General features: G+C 43.5%; 1 protein-coding gene across 1 annotated transcript; it reads right to left on the bottom strand.

The window, feature by feature from the left end:
- Positions 1-6098: 6098 nt before the first annotated feature.
- On the bottom strand, positions 6099-11155 carry NUDT19 (nudix hydrolase 19). The gene is made up of 3 exons (XM_005289901.5): positions 10358-11155; positions 8221-8428; positions 6099-6959 (listed from the first exon to the last, which is right to left on the bottom strand). Exons 1-3 carry the CDS (start codon positions 11063-11065, stop codon positions 6721-6723), a joined length of 1155 nt encoding a protein of 384 aa, XP_005289958.4. The 5' UTR covers positions 11066-11155; the 3' UTR covers positions 6099-6720.
- Positions 11156-22876: the final 11721 nt, after the last annotated feature.

The following is a 22876-nucleotide window of genomic DNA, read 5'->3' as shown; positions in this document are numbered from 1 at the left end:
CATCAGCGTCCCCGCCACCAAAGCCGCAGGACCAGCAGACCTCCCGCAGGCATGCCACCGAAAGCCGCCTGCCTGCCGCCCTCACAGCAACTGCCTGCCTTGCCGCCCCAGGCACGCGTTTGCTGCGCTGATGCCTGGAGCCACCCCTGCCCGTGGGCCACATCCAGCCCGCAGGACTCTCCTGCCCAGCCCCTGGGTTCCTGCCCCGGGAGGCTACCCCCTGAGCTCCTGCCCTGCTGTTCCCCCTCCCCCACAGCCTCAGTGCACCCTGCCACCCCAGCGCAATGCTCTAGGCGGCGGGCTGCAAGCTCCTGGGACAGCGCAGCTACAGAGCCTGGCCTGACCTGGTGCTCTGTGCTGCGCAGCATGGCTGTAACACCACCAGCCACTGGTGCTCCAGGTAGCGCGGTAAGGGGGCAGGGAGCAGGGGGGTTGAATAGAGGACAGGGGAGTTCGGGGAGGGGTGGTCAGGGGGCGGGGAACGGGGGGTTGAATGGGGGAAGGGGTCCCAGGGGGCAGTCAGGAAGGAGGGAGGGGTTGGATTGGGCGGTGGGGGGCAGTCAGGGGACAGGGAAAAGAGGGAGTGGATGGGCAGGGATCCCAGGGGGCCATCAGGGAACAGGGTGGGTTGGATGGGACAGGAGTCCCAGGGGGAGGTGGGGGCGCATCGGGGTGGGAAGCGGGGGGGGGGGCAGATAAGGGGGGCAGGCTGGCCCACTCCTCCTTCCCCTAACTGGCCCTCCATACAATTTCCAAAACCCGATGCAGCTCTCAGGCAAAAAAGTTTGCCTGCCCCTGAGCTAGGTAGTGGAGACAACTCTTACCATTTTTCCTCTTTTATATAAAGGAATTGATATTTTACTCTGATCTCCATGCTCCACCCTACAGCAAGAATCTAGTCTCTCACATTTTTCCACCACTGATTTTCATTCAGTCATTAGTATTTTATAACAATTTAGTCTCCCATATAAATAGTGTGCAAATGGTATCTAACTCACTTAAAATTTTCTTCTGACATTGCCTTATTTTGTATACCTAAAACTTTCTAGCTTTATTTCAATTTTTCCTCTTTTTTGGCCTGGAAGATTCACCCTGCTGGATTGCTTTTGCTTATATTAGTGTGTAACAGGAACATACACATCAGATCATACAGACATGAGTAAAAATGGAAACTACTCACTTAAGATTTAAAATGTTACTGGCAGGTGATCCCGTGTCTTAAAACTCAGTGTCATTTTTATGAGAAGGAAAGGATATTTCTTGAATATTTTCAACTGAACATGCTCTCATGTAATAAGAATTTGTTTGTAGTTTATCTTTCTACCAGGGAAATGAACCTTACTTGAATTTAAATTTCCCTTTTAAATTGTTTAATAATCTTTGATTTCAAAAGTGTTTTACAGAAAAAGATACCTCACTCAAAGAGGTAAAAATCGAAGAACAGATAAGGAAGAGACATCAGTAACAAACTAATACAAAAAAACCTTGAAAAAATAGATTTTGAGACAGTAGCAGTGCAAAAGAGTAAAGGAGTATTATGTAATGCTGTACTGTCTTCCACAATCAGTGAGGTAATCCCCTGCATGTCATTTTTGCTGCATTTCTTCTCACAGCTCATTTTAATATACAGGTGAACTGCAATAAGTGAAGTAAAGGGAGCCAGATAATATGGAAGTGGTGAAGGTCTCATGCTGAAGCTGATCAGTTGTAGTATAAAGATTTTTAAATTCTCTCATCTTCTTAGCACTCACCTAATTCCCCTCAAATGCTAAATTATTGGTTCATCATTCTCAGTGTCAGCTCCCCAACTCAGAGTCCCTCACTGCTTTCACCCTCTTCCACTTCAAATACAAGCTTCTTGTGCTTATCTAATGCCCTTTACAATTAACCTACTTCTGTAATCTTATTACATTAAGCCCCTAACCCTCCTCTCTGACTCCATCACTTATATGGATGTATGCTACCGTGGCCCCAACAGTGACAAATCTAGCACACCTTCCTTATTTTCCCCCTTTCAGACTCCCCAATAATTCCATGACAGCTCTCTTGCCTTCATAATGCTTCTTCTTGAAGATATTTTATTACCAAAACATAGCTCATATAATCCCCAACAAAAAGTGGAAGTCAAATCCTAGTGAGGTAAATAGAAAGGAGCATAAACACTGCCAAATTAAGTGTAAAAATGTAATAAGAAAAACCAAAAAGGAGTTTGAAGAACAGCTAGCCAAAAACTCAAAAGGTAATAAAATGTTTTTTAAGTACATCAGAAGCAGGAAGCCTGCTAAACAACCCGTGGGGCCCCTGGACAATCGAGATACAAAAGGAGCACTTAAAGACAATAAAGTCATTGTGGAGAAACTAAATGAATGCTTTGCTTGAGTCTTCACGGCTGAGGATGTTAGGGAGATTCTCGAACCTGAGCCATCCTTTCTAGGTGACAAATCTGAGGAATCGTCACAGATTTAAGTGTCACTAGAGGAGGTTTTGGAATTAATTGATAAACTTAACAGTAACGAGTCACCGGGCCAGATGGCATTCACCCAAGAATTCTGAAAGAACTCAAATGTGAAATTGCGGAACTATTAACTATGGTTTGTAACCAGTCCTTTAAATCAGCTTCTATACCCAATGTCTGGAAGATAACTAATGGAACGCCAATATTAAAAGGGCTCTAGAAGTGAACCTGGAAATTACAGACCAGTAAGTCTAACGTCAGTACCGGGCAAATTAGTTGAAACAATAGTAAAGAATAAAATTGTCAAACACATACAAGAACATAAATTGTTGGGCAAAAGTCAACATGTAAAGGGAAATCATGTCTTACTAATCTATTAGAGTTCTTTGAAAGGGTCAACAACCATGTTGGCAAGGGGGATCCAGTGGACATAGTCTACTTAGATTTCCAGAAAGCCTTTGACAAGGTCTCTCACCAAAGGCTCCTACGTAAATTAAGTTGTCATGGGATAAGAGGGAAGATCCTTTCATGGATTGAGAACTGGTTAAAAGACAGGGAACAAAGGGTAGGAATAAATGGTAAATTTTCAGAATGGAGAGGGGTAACTAGTGGTGTTCCCCAAGGGTCAGTCCTAGGACCAATCCTATTCAATTTATTCATAATTTATCTGGAGAAAAGGGTAAACAGTGAGGTGGCAAAGTTTGCAGACGATACTAAACTGCTCAAGATAGTTAGGACCAAAGCAGACTGTGAAGAACCCCAACTATACATACAATATGATGGGGGCTAATTTAGCTACAACTAATCAGGAAAGAGATCTTGGAGTCATCGTGGATAGTTCTCTGAAGACGTTCATAGCAGTCAAAAAAAAGCTAACAAGATGTTAGGAATCATTAAAAAGGAGAGAGAGAATATCTTATTGCCCTTATATAAATACATGGGTACGCCCACATCTTGAATACTGCGTACAGATGTGGTCTCATCTCAAAAAAGATATACTGGCATTAGAAAAGGTTCAGAGATGGGCAACTAAAATTATTAGGGGTTTGGAATAGGCCCCATATGGGAGAGATTAAAGAAGGTAGGACTTTTCAGCTTGGAAAAGAGGAGACTAAGGGGGGATATGATAGAGGTATATAAAATCATGAGTGGTGTGGAGAAAGTGAATAAGGAAAAGTTATTTACTTGTTCCCATAATATAAGAACTAGGGGCCACCAAATGAAATTAATGGGCAGCAGGTTTAAAACAAAGAAAAGGAAGTTCTTCTGCACACAGCGCACAGTCACCCTGTAGAACTCCTTGCCTGAGGAGGTTCTGAAGGCCAGGACTATAACAGGGTTTAAAAGAGAACTAGATAATTTCATGGAGGTTAAGTCCATTAATGGCTATTAGCCAGGATGGGTAAGGAATGGTGTCCCTAGCCTCTGTTTGTCAGAGGGTGGAGATAGATGGCAGGAGAGAGATAGCTTGATCATTACCTGTTAGATTCACTCCCTCTGGGGCACCTGGCATTGGCCACTGTGGGTAGACAGGATACTGGGCTGGATGGACCTTTGGTCTGACCCAGTATAGTCATTCTTCTGTTCTTATGTATTAAACATAGTTCACTTCCCCCACACAGTGAATAGTCCTTAAAACCCCACTCTTCCCAGCAAGCACACCCAACCAGCTTCTCTGCTGAGAGTCCTTCCCATACCATTCTCCAGTATCTTCCACCACTCCTAGGCTCCTTCTCAGTTCTCTTCTATCCCTCTGCAGGGACAGCCACCCCAGCCCTTCCAGCTACAATAGAACACCTCTCTTCCCACTGCCTCTCTACTGGGAGATCATCCTCAGCAAGAGAGTATCCCTCATTCCTTCTGCCTCTCTCATTGTTTCCCTGAGTCCAGCACTCCAATATGGAGTGTCAACAGGTAAGCCCCTCCACTGTTCTCCAGCCCTGAGCTTCAAGTTTCCAGCTTTGATGGCAGCAAGCAACAATCTCTTGCTGCTCTCCAGCCTTCTCCCAGGAATCAATCCCAGCTTCCTTCCAGGACCTTCCATAGTCCCCCTGGTCTCTGGCAGCTCTCACCAGCCTTTTTCCTGACTGAATCAGTCTGTGCTCTAACACAACCCTCATCCACAAGGTCTCTCCCTCCAGGGCCCAAGCTGCCCTGTTTTAAGCCGAACAGAAGTGCACTGGTCCTGCTTCCTCTTAAAGAGCCAGTGTCACCCTCTGACAGTCGGCTTCTTTTATGCCAACTTATGTGCACAGATCTCAGTCCCCAAACTAGTCCATAAAGCCCTTACCCTATCCTTAAGTCATTTTTACTGCAATGCCTATATGACAAACTGCCAGGCAATACCAGCTAGATAGATGGACATTTGCTATTTACTTAGTTCTGTTACATATAGACTCCAAATAAACCTAAGTAATAAAAATTAACCATTTCAGCATTTTTGCATTTTTTACAGATATATTTTCAATATAACGCTAGTAAAAACAAACAGCTATGCATCCGAAGAAGTGGGCTGTAGTCCACGAAAGCTTATGCTCTAATAAATTCGTTAGTCTCTAAGGTGCCACAAGTACTCCTGTTCTTTAAACAGCTATTAGTTCACTGCCTGAAAATTTAGCTATAAAGACTTTTGCCATTTTTAGTGGCTAAACAAAAGTTTAGCAAACAAGCTCAAGCTGGGGCATTTAAGTGACCACGTACACACAGAACACAAGCATGTTGTACCCCTCATTCTCCTAATACTGCAGTGGTTAAGAGCTGAAATAACTTGAGATACTAACCCACAAAATCTCCCAATTGCCACTTTTTCCTTCTTCTTGTCTTTTTGTTGTCTAGCAGAGGTGGTTTCAACTTTTTTTTGTCAATATATGCTGTTTCACAGAGATTTATTGATTTTGATTAAGTTTGATGGTAAGGTCTCAGACATCCCGGGTGGACTCCCCAGTCACTTACAATTTGAAAATCTGAGCTTTTTGATCTGAAAATGGATGTTTCAAAAATTCTGTTGGTGAAATTGTTCAAAAAGTTTTGGTTTTGTTCCAATGCAGAACAAAACCAAAATTTGAAACCTCAAAAGTTGTCATGAAATGGAACTGTTGTTACCTGGTGAGCTCTACTATCTACGGTCTAGCCCCTAATTATCCTCTATTCTCCCTTCTATGTACAACATGGAGCACCTTTATGTAGATCTCATATCACTGAGTCTTGCTCTGAAAACTCCACTTGTAAAAGAAAAGTAGCAGAGATGAACAACAGTTTGGGAGCTGTGTGAGCTGTATTCCCACACCACGAGACAAAAGATAGCAAGGCAAGATACCACCAGTATAATAGTCAAGGAGCAAACGTGGGATGTTTGTGGTAGGACAGTAATGTTTTCAGGGCTCTACATTTTCCTCTTCAGTTGTTCATACTGACATATGCAGTAACATTAATTTCTGTATTCTCAGAACTATACAGTAAACAGTATTTTCATCTTTTAAGTTGTTGAAATCTTTCACTTAAAGTAAATATGGTACTAAATAAAGGGAATGACTGCTGTCAAACCAGTCCTTTGATAGTTCGTTCTTAATTTGGAAATAAACTTAAATTTTAAAGGGAATAAATCTCTCAACCCTCAGTACACCTTAAGTAATACAAATAAAACTACTGAAAATAAACATTTATTAAACAATTAAAAACAAAATAATGTTGGCAAATAAATTAACTTAATGAACACATGTTGAGATTCCCAAAGATGAGAGTAGGAAATGTAGTCATACAATGTAAAACTCCTTCAATTACATTTCTAGACACATTAACATAGTGTCATCTAAAAGATATCTTTTGGAAGCAGAATATAAGAGCTAGCTAAATTCTGAGTACGACAAGAATATTTCAGTACTCAATGAGAAAAGGGAACTGAATTGTTCAAGGGACATGGATTACAGACTAGTCCACTTTTATTACATAAATTGGCAATGGCCAAATATCATTACCATATAATGGCTCTTTGGTGAACAACATGAATTAAGTTGGTAGTTTACATCAAGTTCTCAGTGGGCATGTGTCCACATCACAACTGGCACATTTGTTCAGTTTCAAAGCATTAAATATATATGAAGTCTGAACCCTCCTCTTACCAAAAGTAGCCTCTCCTGATCTTGTTTGAGATACACTGGCATGGCAACATAAAGAAGCTTGTACTGTTGATGCCCATGATGTACCTAACTGTTCTTTCGCAAATGAAGACTTCAGCCTCCAGGGCTGAATTTAAAAGAGATGGCATATTATAATCTGCTATTGCAATCTGCATTACTTCCCACTATATTAGAGTCCATCTTTAGTGGATTGATGTGTTTATATTTTGGTTGGATATTAACATGGACAGTAAGATTGTTAAGATTTTGTATTACAACTCGGTGAAGTTTACTGTCTTCTTTCATTAGCTCTTCAACCTTCTTATCTGTTGACAAAAAAAGTTTCTTTTCTCCTGTATAATCTGGATCTTTCGGATACAGCTCATCTCCTGAAAAATATTAAGTTTTAATTCAATAATTTTATTTTCAGTGATCTAGCAATTTTTAGGATACAAGCTACTTTATTATCAGTATTTGAAAATGTGTGGGAATGGAGTTCAGGGTACAATCAGATTTAAAAGAAAATTGCTTCCAATCTTTCCCAAATTTCAAGATGGCCATGAAATTCCATAATAGCCACCAGGGATGCAACACTGCAGGTTCCAGATGTTGCAATAAACCTGGAATCTAATGGAACATTCAAATTCTAAGGCAGCTTTTCCAGATACTAAAATGAATTTATTTATTACATACAAATAAAGAAATATCCAAGAACCTCATGTACACTAATGAATATGGTCTCAGTGCATCCTTGACATAAGTAATTAGATATTATAGACGGACAAATGAGGCAGAGATTAAGTGACTTTCCCACTTTACACAAGAGGTTGCAGCAGACTAAGAACAGAAAGCAGATCAGATTACCCAGTTTTGTTTAAAAACTGATCTTGGTGGAAGGATCTTGGAGAGCAAGTGTAATTTGATGAAAATATAGAAAGGAAATTAGGAGGCAGAAGAAAGACCAACTGTAATAAATAAGAAAATTAGAGAGAAGGTGACCAGAAAAAGCCAAAAAGATATAAGAAGGAGAAAATAGCAACATAAAGATACAATTTATGCCCTTTTGAAGAAGGAAAAAAAAAAGCAACAGGAGAGGAAAGAAGGTAAAAACTAAAATGTTTAAATAGGCAGGTAGCAGCAAGAAATAAAGATATTAAAAAGATGGACTAGCTAATAATCACTCGGGGTACTGCAATGTTTGGAACTCTTGCTTAGCAAGGAGTGCAGGATCAGATCTATTGCCCAAATAAGGCCAGTAGGATGGGGCTCTAACTCATCCTGCAGACAAAAATGCAAAACAAATAAAATAATCGTATCCTTCAGCATGAAAAGTATGACAAATTAAAATATTAATGACCCCCACAATACCCTATATGAGAGTTAACATTTATTGACAATCTGATTAAACGTAGAAATTACCATACTGATCAGACCAGTGGCCTGTCTAGTCCAGTATCCTAAGAATGGCCAGTATCAACTACTTCAGAGGAAGAAACCCTGCAATAGGCAATTATGGGCTAATCTACTCTCAAGGAAAAAATTTTCTGCCTTTTTTCTCCCTAGTAGTCAGTTGGCCCCAAAGCTCGAGGGTTTATATCCCTTCCAATGCTCTTTTATGGTAATAAAAGCTCTTTCACTTGGTTAATTTACCTGGTAACAGCTGAATGTAGCCATCTGAAGCAGCCAAAGTAACAGGCATCCAACGTTCACACCCTTCTAAAGCACGGTCGGAACCAAACCGATGCAGGTCACAAAGTGAAGTAAAGTTGCACAGCCTACATAATTCATAGAACTGAGGTGGAGCAAACCATATTTCTTGAGACTTAAAGAGTTCAATAGCTTCTGGAGGGGTTGACCACTGTAAAAGGAAGACAAACATGAAATAATATTTTCTTCTTGAGCTCTTTTGGTGAAATTCTATCAATTGCTTAAACCTTACTGAAACCCTTAGCAGTGGCAAAGAAGGCCTTGTGTGAACCCTGGGATCGATAACATCTTATCTGAACAGTTTACCCTATTAGCGTTCTGGATTCCAAAAAGAGGTAAAATTTTCAGTGTGTTGCCCGCAGATTTAGATTGAAATGGAACTGTACTGGTGAGTTATACACACACCAAAAAAAACCCACCCACCCACCCACCCACCCACACAGTTCCAAAATGGTAGCATTTTAAAATATTTCTTCTGCAAAAATGTTGATTTTTTTAAATTCATAAGACACTTGAGGACTACACGTAAGTGTGCCAAATTTGGACTTCAATGATGTTTTTAAAAGGGGATATTAACTCTGCTTTCAGGGTATGATAAAGACTTCCATTGAATAATGCAAAACTCAAAGCAAATTCAGCTACAAAATTGCTACAAATGCCTTCATTATTAAGTGGAAATTTACCTCAGAGCACTTGCTTCTTAGCCAAGGAGAGCATACAGTTTTCAGAAATTAGAAAAAACCAGATACAGAGTGTTAACTTCATGTCAGTTATATTTTCTATATGCATGGAATTCTTCCATTATTACCTAAATGTTGGTTTCATGTATCAAGACTATGGTGTATGGGCCTTTACTGACACACCTTTCCCTCCGTGTTCTTGTGAATGACATCCACAATACATTTCTGATGAGATATTGGTAAAAAGTAAACAAATATTTATCATCAAATATTAACTTGTTCAAAACAAGTTCTCTGATGTTTTAAACTTTGGATTGTGTTTCACGGTATATAGTTTCTATCAGAGACAAATACTCAAAATAAACATTGGTAGTGTCAAAAAATTGTAGTGTACTTGTACAAGGGACCACAATTATTAGACAACCATCTCTGTCTTGAGACCACCCCAGAGTATCCCCAAGCATATAGACTATCAAGGGTCACATCCCACTAATACTGCATAATGCGGGTGTATGATGGGTGATTGTAACAGGAAAATCTGCGCGTTTAATAGTTCAGGGAGCAACCAACTCCCCACCCCAGAGAAAATCCCAGGGACAGATTCTAGGAAGAAACTGAAGCAGCTGATTAGCACCTCATGACTGGCCCACACTCTCAGCTGGACAATATAAAGAACTCAGTTCCATAAAAGGGTAGGATTAACTAACCATCCAGTGAAAAGAACTGCCTGCCACCTCCTGCTCTGGAGTCCTCTGGGGTTGGAAAGGGCCCTACCAAGTAGCTACCAAGAGCAGAAGACCCCAGTCTGAACGCCTATCAGAGTGTTATTTGTGTTAGAAAAGCATACAAAAAAGTTTCTCTCTTTGTGGAGACAGTAAACAGAGCCCTGAAGAAAGGGACAGAAACCTAACATGGACACGGCTGACTGTCTATCCCCAACAAGGGACTAGGGCCACCAGTATACAGTGATCTAGAAGTGGGTCACCTTTTGATGGTCTTCTGTGGTTGATGTATTTATCCTCTGGAAGTCTAATAGCTCCTTCTAGTCACATGGCATGTGGGTGTATATGGGTTAATCATCTAAAATTCAATCACCTCCTACCTTGTACAAAATATGTAATATATAATAGGTTTCAGAATGTCAGTAAGTGTATGGACATCTGGAATCTGGCAGATCAACTCCACAGGGTGCTGCACAAGGGTGCAGGTTACAAGATGTACAAGGACTCTATAGGAAGTACATCTACTTGACCAGCACTATGTTGGAGGTATGAAGGCGTGAGGGGTAAGGAAATTAATATTGCATAGGAGTGGCCCCTCCTGGGCCCTGTCTATAGTTTCCATGGGATGTAAGGGAAGTATAGCGAAAAATATGAGGTGTTTGTGGTGATGAAACCTACCTGGAAGCCTGTCACCTCCTGCTCGTCCTGCGACGTGTGCGGAGGCCGTTCCTCAAGGCAGCACAGGTAGAAGGCAGTGTCGTAACGCCGGTCGCCCCGGCCAGCCCTGGGCACCGGAGTCAGCCAGTTGCCCCACTCATGCAGCGCCCAAATGTTGGGGACGCAGCGCAGGTAGCGGCAGAGCTGCAGGAAGCAGGCCGGGTCCTGCTGCACCCGTCGCCGCCACTCGGCGAGCTCCGGGCCCGGCGGCAGGTGGTGCTGAGGCAGCAAGCGGGCCGGGCCGGGATCAGAGGAGGGGCCGGGGCCCGACACCAGCAGCAGGATGCCCGCCTCTTCGAAGGTCTCCCGGATGGCGCAGATGCGGAAGGCCACGTCCCCCGGCAGCGGCGAGCCAAGGCCAGCCCGGTCGGTGGCAAAGACCGGAGCTCGGTTACCGCCCGGCGGCGACGGCCGCACAGAGCCCAGCCCGCAGCGGGGTAAAGCGGGCAGCAGCCCCAGCCAGTCAGCGGAGAAGTCGGCTGCCTCCAGCAGGCCGCCCGGGAAGACATGGGCGCTGGGCAGGAAGCCGCTCCGAGGGCTCCGCTGCAACAACAACATCTCGTAGTCAAAGGGGCGTAGCGGGGACCGCACCGCCCGGGCCGGTGCCCCGCTCCCGGCCGCCAGCAGCAGCGTAGCCGCCTCTCGCCAATGCCGCAGTCGCGGGTTCATACCGGCATGAAGGAGGGGAAACGTGGTGGCCTAGCCGCTCTCCTCGTGTACCACCCACCCCGGCTCCATCGCCCCCAGCCCCCTGGGAGGAGCCACTGCACCTGTGAGGCTTAAGCATGCTGCTTAATGGACAAAAACAAGGAGGAGTACTTGTGGCACCTTAGAGACTAACAAATTTATTTGAGCATAAGCTTTGGTGGGCTACAGCCCACTTCTTCAGATGCATGGAGTGGAATATACAGTAGATATATATATATATATATATATATATATATATATATATATATATATATATATATATATATATATATACACACACACACACACTCTCTCACTCTCTCTACATGAAAAGATGAGAGTTGCCTTACCAAGTGGGTGGTCAGTTTTAATGAGACAGTTCAATTAAAGTGGAAGTGGGCTATTATCAACAGGAGGAAAAATCACTTTTGTAGTGGTAATCAGGGTGGCCCATTTCAAACAGCTGATACAAACTAACAAGGCTGCCACTCTGAAACCTGGCTTAATGGACAGTGAGTAGATCAGTAACAATGCCTGTGTTAAAAAAAATTAAATTCCAACACACACGAATATAATCCCCAAAGAGAAAACCCATCAGCGTGATGAAGGCATATCAGAAACTGACAATGAGGAACCCCTATAGGGCAAACATTTAGGCAGGCAAGTAGTCTAGCCTCCCTGTGCAGAAGCTTAGGAATGTACAGTGGTACATGAGAGTCAATGTCAGTGAAGCTTGTATGGTTAATTGGTGCAAGGGAATGAAAAAAAAATCTGCATTTCTTGAGATTTTAAACCACCATGATTACAGTAAGAAAACCAATGATTTAATAGAAAATCTCTCACAATAACAAGTGGATGTGAAGACCTTGAGCTCTGGGTGGCCCTATTTCTTCTTAATTATTATTTGCTCCTGACCTCCCTAACTCCAGTAGCTGGAAGTCAGGTTACACAAACTTTCTCCACTATGTCACAGTGAAACATAAACTATCCACAGGAATCACATCTTCCATTGAAATACAGCCATTTCAAGGATGAAACTGCATCTGTTAACAGAAAGTGAAAAATATTTATAGAACTGCAGGGAGGATTTAGAGAGATGGGATGTAATTACACAATTTGAAATGTAGCCATTGTTAATATCCTGTTTCCTATTTTTGCACACACAAAAAATAATACTGTGGGATCTTTAATAAGCAGAAGTGATCAGGACTGAGGTTTTACATTTCATCTGAAGAGTGCCATATACAATGCTAGAATATTGTTTCAATACTGTTTCAGAGAGTACTAAATTACTAATGCTACCTTCTGATGCACCTTGGAGTTCCTTGTAGGTTTTTCATAAGTTCTGAAGTAGTCCAGCGCTGCCTAACTTGTGAGTTTATTATTTACAAGAGCACAGCACAAAGTAACATGGCTGCAGGCCATGCAATACATTTTATTTGTAAAAAAAACTTCCTTAATACGTTAACACAAAACATGTTGAGAGGAGTCAGTCCTCAGCTAAAAAAAGAGTAAGGTTTTAAAAAGAGATTTAAAGAGAAGTGGCTCCCTGGCTCTGAGCCAGGGTGTTAGGAGAGTTCCAGATACATGAAGCAGCAGAAGTGAAAGTGCACTCCAAGCATCCTTTCCAGTATCCTCTTCGCTAGCTTTGTGACACTAAACTCTCTAGAAGAGAGAGCCAGAGGAATAAAATAAAAATAAGACTTTAGTTAAGACCATCAGCTTGGAGGCTACTGAAGCATACTAGATACCCACAAAGCATGCAGACCTCTGGAAGAAGTAAGGCAAGATAAACAATGTTTAAATGGTAAAATATAGGAGATTATTTGAGTGGATCAGATACTCTACAGAAAATGTACATCAAGCCCAAAGAAATTATATTTTTTAAAAAATGAGGTTAAAAGAAAGTAAAGCTTCCAAAATCAAGCCTTCAAAAGTTAGGAAATACCAGAATTAAGGTTGCCCATGGAACTTTAATTTGGCCCCTTTGTGTATATGCATAATGGCGTAATCTTTAATTACTTGATCACAGACTATTTTTCTAGAACCCTGGTTCATTCAGTTAATTACTGGCATTTCCTATCTTTTGAGTGCTTGACTTCACAACGTTAACATTCGTTTCACAATTTTTGTATGTAACATAATTATAGGAGGAACTAACAGTGATGCCTACATTTAGACAAGCAAACATTTTTCCTTGGTGATACATGCCTTTTTCTGAGAAGCTCTACTACCTCCATTGTTTGCGACATGGTTTTGATCTTTGACAAGGGAAAAGCCCAGGGACCAGAGAGGTGCTTTTTGTTCATCTCATGACATTCTATTCAGATTTGGCAGTTATAAGCTGTTGAAAATCACTATTTCCTTACTGTGTCTTATGTTTTTAGAATTTCATTTTGTCAGCATGCCAAAAACCCTGAACATTGTAAGCCCAGACTACACAGCTACAATAGCTGCATCATACTGGGAACCCCAGGGTGCAGAAATTCAACCCAGCTGCTGTGAGCAACTTTGTAGCAGTGGGAGAGAGAGAGAGTCAAGTCTGGTTCCCCTCAGTCAGCCTGTGGACCAGTGTAGGCTTATGCCACACTGAGCATTCACAGAAGCTGGGAGTAGAATATAGATGTCTAATATAGCAGATTGTTGGTATGACTCTCATCCACATAGCCATGCTGCCTTTCAGAAAGAACCTGCTGTATGTTTGTTCTTAGGTATGCTATCTATAAAAGGGGGCTACTCATTCATTGTTAACCTGCTGTTTCAGTGTGCTCAGGAGATGAATCAGGATGGTTGCATATTGTTGTTCTTTGTAGGAATCCTGCCACATTTGCTCTAGAAGTTGAAAGTGTCTGAAGAATGAGTACGATAAGAAGAGAAAGGATGGGTTTATGGTTAAGGCTGGTTTAATGACACACACAGAAGAACTGAGTTCTCTCCCTGCTTCTGCCACAAATGTCCTTTATGATGCTGGACAAGTTACTTAAACCAAATTTTGACAGGTGGCCACTAAATGTGTTCTTAATTTTTCTAGGTGCTTGAGATACTTTCAGAAATGCTACTGAGCACTCACAACTATAACTGAAGTCAATGGGAGCTCGGGCTACTTAGTACCACAGGCAATAAGGCAATGAGATCTGGAGGAATGAGCACAAGGTTGGGATTCAGGAGATCCGGAATTCTCATCTTGACACTGACTTTCCGTCTGATCTCAGACACAACTCTTAGTCTCAGTTTCTCCATCTGTAAAATGAGGATAACAATCTCTTGGCTCCCACGGATGTTGTGAATATAAATTCTTTAATGTTTATGAGGCATTCAGATACTGTATTACAGTAATGAGCACCATGAGGAAATTAATTCATTGTAGAATTTGGATGGTGTGCAGTAAATAAGGTGTGAGACTATATATTAACCAATGAAGGTAAAAGGGAATGTTGAACACCTAACTCAGTCACTGAACACTGCCTCCAACTGAATGAGACACAGGTTCTGTGGAAACATAATATATGGTCATGGAAAGACTATCATAATACATATGCACTAGTGGGCAGAATTAAGATTGCATGCAATCTTAATTCTAGAATTTCTTTCAAAGGCTTGACTTTGCAATCTAAATAACTTTATTTTAGCATTTTTGTATGTAACTTATTTAGACTTTTCAAAAGCCTTTAACAAAGTCACTCACAAGAGATTATCAAGCAAAGTAAGAAGTCAGAAAGTGAAATACTGTCATGAATTAAAAAGTGATTAAAATCCATAAAACAAATACTGGGAATAGACAATCTTCAACATTGCAAAAATTTAACCAAGAGGTGCCCCCAAACATCAGTACTATAAATTATAGTTAATATAATTATCAATGATCTGGAAAAGGGTAAATAATGAGACAGCAAATTTTTCAAATGACACAAAATTATGTAGATTAACCAAATATTAAAAAAGGAATTAACAGAGCTAGGTGAATGGTCAGTCTGATGGCAGATGAAATTCAAATAACATACACTGAAGGATAATAGTCAATAGTCAGAAATGTTATCGAGTACAAAATAATCTGTATTCAGTCAGGAGAAATAACTGGGCATATTAATGAAAACATTTATTCCATGTATCCCCCGATTTGTTCTTCCTCCCTCTGAAATAAGAAGTTGTCCCCAACACATTCCAATAATTGATTGGAAATTTTTTATTTTGCTGTATGACTTTTCCAGCAGATGTCTGGATAGTTAAAGTCCCCCGTTACTACCAGGTCTTGTGTTTGGGATAGTTCTGTTATTTGTTCTAGAAATTCCTCTTCTACCGCCTCCTCCTGATTTGGTGGTCTAGTATAGATCCCTACCATGACATTGTCCCTATTTTTTCCGCATGTTATCTTCACTCAGAGACCTTCAGCTGATCTGCTTCTCACCTCCTCTTGGATCTCAGAACAAGTGTATATGTTCTTTATGTACAATTCAACACCTCCTCAATTTTTTCCCTGCCCAGACTTCCTGAACAATCTATACCCTTCTATACCAGTATTCCAGTCATTAAATTTATCACACCAAATCTCTGTGAGGCCAGTTAGGTCATAATTTAGCATGTGTACTAAGACTTCCAATTCTTCTTGTTTATTCCCCATATTGTGCATAGATATCTAAGCAGTTGAGAAGATTCCCCCACTAATTTCTCACTTGTTGCTCCTATACCGTATTGTAATTTACCATTCCCCCTAGGGTGACCAGATGGGATGAAAAACATATCGGGACACATGGGGGGGAGGGGAATGGGGTCCCGCTGGCGGAGCAAAAAAAAAAAAGCGGAGTCCCGCTGGCAGAGGAGGGGAAAAAAAAAGCGGAGTCCCGCCGGCAGAGCAAGGGGGGGGGGAAAAAAGCGGAGTCCCGCTGGCAGAGCAAGGGAAAAAAAAAAAAAAGCGGAGTCCCGCTGGCGGAACAAAACAAAACAAAAACAAGAGTGCAAAATATTGGGACAAATGGCGTCCCGACCAAACATCAGTCGGGACGCGGGACAAACGCCTAAAAATCGGGACAGTCCTGATTTTATCGGGACGTCTGGTCACCCTACCCCACCCCCAAACATTTAATCATCTGTCAGGCTCTTTTATACCTACCTGTGGTCCTTTGTCACCTATCCCCTTTGAACCTGGTTTAAAGCCCTCCTCACTAGATCATTGAGTCAGTGTATGAAGTTGCTCTTCTCGTTCTTTGTTAGGTGGACTCTGTCTCCTCCTAGCAGTCCTCCTTCATTCCATGGTTGAGGAAGCCAAAGACCTCCTGTTGACATCATATGCACAGTTATGCATTTATCTCCAGGATATATATGTCCCTGAATGGGTCTTACCCTCAACTGGAAGGATGGACAAAAACACCATCTAGGCCCCTGACTACTTCACTGTCTCTGAGAGATCTGTAGTCACTACTGATATGCTTAGGGTCACAGCTGGCAGTATCATTAGTGCCTACATGGATGAGCGGCATGGGGTAGTGGTCAGAGGGCTGGATGAGCCTCAGCAACCTTTCCGTAATATCTTGGATGCAGGCTCACAGCAAACCTCCCGGGATATCTGGTCAGGTCAGCAGATGGAAGTTCCATCCTTCTCAGAAGGGAGTCCCCAACTGCAACTACCCTACATCTGCTTCTCTTGCAGGTTGTGGCCCCCGACCCTTGGAGACAGGTGGCTCCTGCTTTTCAGATATTGGTGTCTGCACTTCTCCTCCTGTTGCCAGTACAGCATTTCTGATTGTTGACCTCAATGGATGGTGTCACACCCCAATGGTCCCCTCCCTCAGGGAGTCCCCAGGGAAGGCAGATCAGCACTGTATGTTGCTAATGCTGTTGCAAGCGTTGCAAAACATTTTGGGGCGGGTCAAAGGTGTGTAAGTGGGGAATGAAAAATTTCTTTGCAGGAGTATGAGAGGCCAAAAGAGGGGGGGAGGAAGAAAAAATTAGAGAACAGGTTGACTTGGCACTTCAGCTAGCTCCGTGTGAAGATAAGACAATGGCCCTGGCCCAAGGTCATGGGCTCAACAAGAAATTTACAAACAAGAAATTTACAGCTGCCCAGTTGTGAGAAGAGAAGAACTACGTGGAGCAGCGCTGCAAAAATAGCAGCAAAAACAGAGCAAATGAGGCAGCTATGGTGAAGGCCAACAGAAGGGAAAACCAATTCTCCAAAGCCGGTGTGTTTTGGGCAGCCAAGAAGGCCACAGCAAGCCAATTTGGACTGGTACAAAAAGCACCAGGCACAAAGGGCCCTGGACAATGACACCTCCAAAGGAACCCAGGTGTAGCGGGGTGGTCACCTGCTCCTGCCCTGAAGGGCTGAAAACAACCCTGGGAGAGGGCTGTGGCAGGGCAAAGCAGCGAACCTGGGCTGATTGGTGAAGCAGCCACAGCTGGGCCACCCCCCAATCAGGCCACAGCTGGCCCTATAAAGGGGCTGCTAGGCGGGAGCTTAAAGATTCTCTCTCTAGCTTGCTGAGAGAGGAGGGCCTGGCTGCTGGGAGCTGAATAGGGTACCTGAGTGGAGCAGGGCTGGGGAAAGGCTAGAGGAGCTCGGGAGCTCCAGCCTGGAAGCTCCCCAGGCTGCAGGCCTTGATAAAGGCCGGAAAAGTACTAGGGTGCAAGGGTGTAGCCCAGAGTAGGCAGAGGCAGCCGGTCCCAACCCCCCTTCCCTGTAATGATTGGCTTATACAGACTGCAGTCAGCCCCAGTGAAAGGGGGCTAGATGGTGACTGGCAGTAGCCATTGAGGCGAGGTGGGGATAGTGGGTGGGGGTTCCCCTGGGTGGAGAGACCCAGAGAGCGGGTGTACTGCCAGGGGGCAGTGCCCGAGGACAAGGGGCACCAGGTCCGCAAGGGACACAGGAGCCAGCAGCAGCGAGGCACCAGCCTGCAGAGTGTACTCCGGGTCAAAAGAGTTAATTCCCAGGATGACCGATAGGAGGTGCCACAGGGGTGAGTCTCGCCCCATTACACTAGAACTTAAAAACCCTGCCGAGAGCTGGAGCAATTTGGAAATTACAGCAGATTCCCTGGATGAACTGGGCCCAGGGCAAGAACTCCCGTCCACCCTTCCCCCTCTTCTTCTTACATTCCACCCAGGCCTGGCCAGTCTTCGGTAGCGCATGTGTAAGTATAAAATTGGGTTAGGACTTGGGGCTCCAATGCTTTCTTTCTTCCCCTGAGTGACGTGGAAGCATTCCCAGCACTCTCTGCTGTATTTTATTATTTTATTAATAAAGCTTTAAAACTTAGACCCTTGATGTGCTTCATCATCTCCTCCCTAAAAAGATCCTGAAGCATCAGCCTAATCAACTGACGCCTTCAGGCAAATTGGTAACAAAAATCTGTCACAATGGGCGACCGGATGGTGGTGGAGCACCATCTACTGCCTGAAGTGGCAGCCAGTCTCCTCCCGGCAGAGCAGCCAGTTCTCCTTCCTCTGGTGCCACTGTAGTCTTCTCTAGTTGGTTAGTATTCTCTGTCCCAGATGTCTCATGTGCATCCTGTTAATGAAGTCCTCATGCTCCCAGATGCTACACAGATGAGCCACCTCCTTTTGCAGCTCTCTTACCTGCTTCCTGAGGGACTACACCAACCAACAGCTCTCATGCCAGATGTTTTCCCCTGCCTGGCTTTCTTTGACATGCAGGCCACCTTCCCAGCAAGTCAAGACCAGGTTCTGGGTAGAAGACTCCAGGGTCAGGATGCCTGTCTGGCCAGGTCCCCACTGGTGCAGGCAGAAGAAGAGCTAGCAGTGGTGTTGTTGACATGCTGTTTTCCTCACATAAGCAGATTCTTCCTTGTGGAGTACCAGCAAGTTGAAGAAAAAACTACCTCCCTGCCTTCTTCTGCTGGCAAACTCAGTTGGCTAACTCACTTTGTCTTCCAGCTGCCTTTGTCTCACTAGCCACATGTCTTATAGCATTGAAGCCTAAAGCTTAGCTGGATTAAAAAAAAATTGTAATAGATTTTTCTGTTTGTGAGAACATCAATGGTAATATTATACTATACAGAATTTATAAGGGATATAATCTCTCATTCTTGAGGATATAAGCCAACCACTGACCCAGGGGAATTTGAAAGAATACTTTCCCCATGGGCCAGTTGTTCTATAATGTTTTTTGTTTTGTTTGTTCAATAATAAAGGGACATCAATTTGAAATCCAGTCAATTAAGGAAAAAAGTTAAAAGTAGTTTCAGATTCTATCCCACCTCATCATTCTCTAGCCAGTTTTGTGGTCTTAAAATCACTTATTTTTTCCTTTTTAAACATGTTTTTCTCTCCCTGGTTTCTTTGTGAAAGACCCCCTCAAACAGGGGAAACAGTGAAAATGGACTAGACACAAAGTGGTATCCAGTGCACCAGGTGAACAAATAGAAAAAATATTGATTTTTTCCAATGCCTTTTAGTTGTAGTAACACAACTGACTTCATGGCCTAACAATAGTAGATTCAAATAAAAAGGTCAGTCAAATGTGATTTTTAAGTTGACTGTGTCCTGCTAAACAAGTACCTGAAGCTATCCATAATGCTACTACTGTATGACCCTGAACTGTATTCTCTACAAGAGGAAATGTTTTTGTTCTTTTTTATTAATTTGTAGGGATATTGCCAAGTATGGAGGAATGGAAGGGAGAGGTGAATATGAGATCCTGGAGACCGGATGAGACCATTTCATGGATAGGTTCTGGAACAAGGGGTGCTCTGCACCCCCTGGCTTGAAGTGATTTCCATTATATACAGGATTTACAGTTTGGTTCAATAGCTCTCAGCACAAGGGTTGCCAGGTGTCCGGTTTTTGACCAGAACACCCAGTCGAAAAGGGACCCTGGCGGCTCTGGTCAGCACCACCAACTGGGCCGTTAAAAGTCCAATCAGCGGCGCAGCGAGGGCCCGGGGTTAAGGCAGGCTGCCTGCCTGCCCTAGCTCTGCACAGCTCCCAGAAGCAGCCGCCAGCTCCCTGCAGCCCCTAGGCCAAGGAGGCTCTGCAGCTCCCATTGGTTGGGAACTGCAACCAATGGGAACTGTGGGGGTGACGCCTGCAGGCACGAGGGCAGAGCACAGAACCTCGCTGGCTGCCCATGCGCTGAGGGATGCAAGGACCTGGCGGCTGCTTCTTAGGAGCCACGGTAAGCACCTCTGGGATCCCAAACCTCATCCCACACCCTTGCCCCAGCCCTGAGCCCCCTCCTGCACCCCAAACCCTTATTCCCTGGCCCCACCCCAGAGCCCACACTCCCAGCCAGATCCCTCACCCCCCTGCACCCCAACCACCTGCCCCAGCCCAGAGCCCTCTCTTGCACCCTGAACCCCTCATTTCTGGACCCACCCAGAGCCCGCACCCCCAGCCCAGAGCCCATACTCCCTACCCCCCACACTCCAACCCCCTGACCCAGCCCAGGCCCCTCTCCTGCATCCCAAACCCCTCATCCCTTGCCCCACTCCAGAGCCCGCACCCCTAGCCAAAGCTCTCACCCCCCTCCCGCACCCCAACCCCCTGCCCCAGACCAGTGAAAGTGAGGGAGGATGGGTGAGAGCGAGCGACAGAGGGAGGGGAGATGGAGTGAGCGGGAGCGGGGCCTTGGAAAAGGGGCAGGGCAGGGGTGTTTGGTTTTGTCCAATTAGAAAGTTGGCAGCCCTACTTAGCACCCCCACTATAAAAATTGTTCCAGCAGCCCTGGATATGTTAGAAAACAGGGTGACAAATTTGAATTTGATTCTGAGATAGACAAGAAGCCAGTGAAGGTGATGGAAAACATGGTTTAATTTATCTGAAGGATGACATAATCTTGATACACCATTCTGCACTCTACATTGTTTGAATTTGCTGCAAATTACAGAGGAGAAGCCTTTGCAGATTTTTAGCTTGTTTTTCATAAATATATGCCTTTTCTGACTGGAGTTTTTTTTTTATATACCTTAATATTTGAAAAAATAGACTTGATACATTCAAGATGGCATAATCTTGTCTGCAGCCCTTTTAAACAACCATTTGACTTTAGGAAACCTTTTAACCTCTTTTAAGGTGACCATATTTTTTAAAAAGAAAAGTTATCTGGCTTTCTCAACTTGGTTTCTGGAATTGTAAGGGATCAAGTTGGGGAGGGGAAATTGTTGTAAAGGGTAAGAAGTGGGGAGGGGTGCTAACTTATGCTTGTGATAGCGGATGGGTGCCTATTTGTGAATCTTCCCATCCATGTCTTCTCCCCCTCCCTCTTTGTCAGTTGTCCAAATTCCTGTGCCTGGTGCTGCTGACCACCCAGTTTACGCCCTTTCTAGGTGAACTTGTAGCTATGTCTGTGCTGTGTTACAGTGTAGTATTTCCTCAGTGAATTGTTGTATACTCTGAAACCTGAAATACTCTAAATTCCACAGCATGCCAGTGTGCACAAAACTCGAATTTGGACTCCATTGTGCATCAGAGTGCACAACAACAATTCAATGGTGAGATGTTGCAAGCTGCAATTGGGCGTAACAGACACAGCTGGGCTACAAGTTCATCTTGGTGCTAGGGTGGCAGACTGCAGAGCACAGAAGGTCAGCCAGCTGGCTGATTATACTAAAACTGGGACAAAACACCAGCTTCAGTATAATCGGCCAAGCCACAAAGCCATTCCCCATCCCCCCGAACACACACACATGCAAAATCAGGACATCTGGTTACCCTGGCCTCTTTATTTGTACTCCTTCATCAATGATAATGATTAGCATCCTAGGCAATGGGAGTTTAAAGGACACCCCTGTTTTTGATTACTGCTGGAAGACATTTTGTTTCCAAAATCAGAGTTCAGATGAAATTTCTTTGCCTTTTGTACTCTTATTAAAGTTATCTATTTTTCTGTTAACTGTAAATCTTATTAGAAAATGTGCTACAGCTTAAGAGCTGGTTTTAAATGGTGAAATATTAATAAACAAGTGAGGTCTTCCTAGACTTAATGTGCAGTGGATCTAGATTCTGCTGATCAAAGATTCAGATTCAATTATGCTATATCATTCCAGTGTAAAAGCATTTTTAAGCAGTAAGGACTCATATATAGATAATGAACGACATCATTTCCAAATCTGCAATATAATATGTCAGCATATTTCTTATAGGCAGCTGTCTTATTCTGGCAAAAAATCAACATTAATTTCTGGAACAGGTGGTCATTCTTTCATAACACATCCCCTGAGGAAATCCTGATAATGGAAAACAGTGTAGATCATATTGTCATCTTATAAACTATGATTTTAACCTGCTCTACCAGCAGTAACCTCTTTTTATCTCAGTACAATCTAAAGGCCAAATCTTTTTAGTGTTTCTCAAAAAAGTAATCCCATTAAAAACACTGGGTCCAATTCATCAATGTAATACAGCCCTATATGCTGACTCCAGTGATGCAAAGTGGTCAGAAACCTGGCAGATTCTGCCCTTAGAAAGTCTCTAATTATAGGGGAAGTCCTTATGTATTGTAGAGCTGGAGCAGGAGCTCTGCACAATCCTGCTTGCAGTCTCCTGCACAGGTGGCATGTAGGGGTCACGGGCAGAGACCAGAGAGTCTAGCCACTGCACATGGCTATTCCCAGCCACTGCAATTGTCCTTTGGTGTCACAGCCAGACAGTTAGGGCATACCCAAGGCTACTCTAACCTGTCCCACAGGCTAAGCTGTCTCTGCACACTCCCCGAATAGAAGAGGCATAAAGCCACCTTTGCTTTACCCCAAGATCCTGCACTGAGTGGATCACAGGCTTAGCTGAGAATCAGTCCCAATGGTTTCAATGGGACTGCTTATGTGAGTCTGGCAAACAGGA

Source organism: Chrysemys picta, chromosome 14 (assembly GCF_011386835.1).
Source record: "Chrysemys picta bellii isolate R12L10 chromosome 14, ASM1138683v2, whole genome shotgun sequence".
In the NCBI taxonomy this organism is placed as follows: Eukaryota; Metazoa; Chordata; order Testudines; family Emydidae; genus Chrysemys; species Chrysemys picta.
This window is presented reverse-complemented; position numbering and strand designations above follow the sequence as displayed.

Excerpts from the sequence above, each read along its gene's own strand:
- NUDT19 (XM_005289901.5), bottom strand. The coding sequence starts at position 11,065 with ATGAACCCGCGACTGCGGCATTGGCGAGAGGCGGCTACGCTGCTGCTG. Across the intron at positions 8,429-10,357 it reads AGGAGGTGACAGGCTTCCAG|TGGTCAACCCCTCCAGAAGC; the intron begins GTAGGTTTCATC and ends TTCCTTTTACAG. Across the intron at positions 6,960-8,220 it reads CTACATTCAGCTGTTACCAG|GAGATGAGCTGTATCCGAAA; the intron begins GTAAATTAACCA and ends AATATTTTTCAG.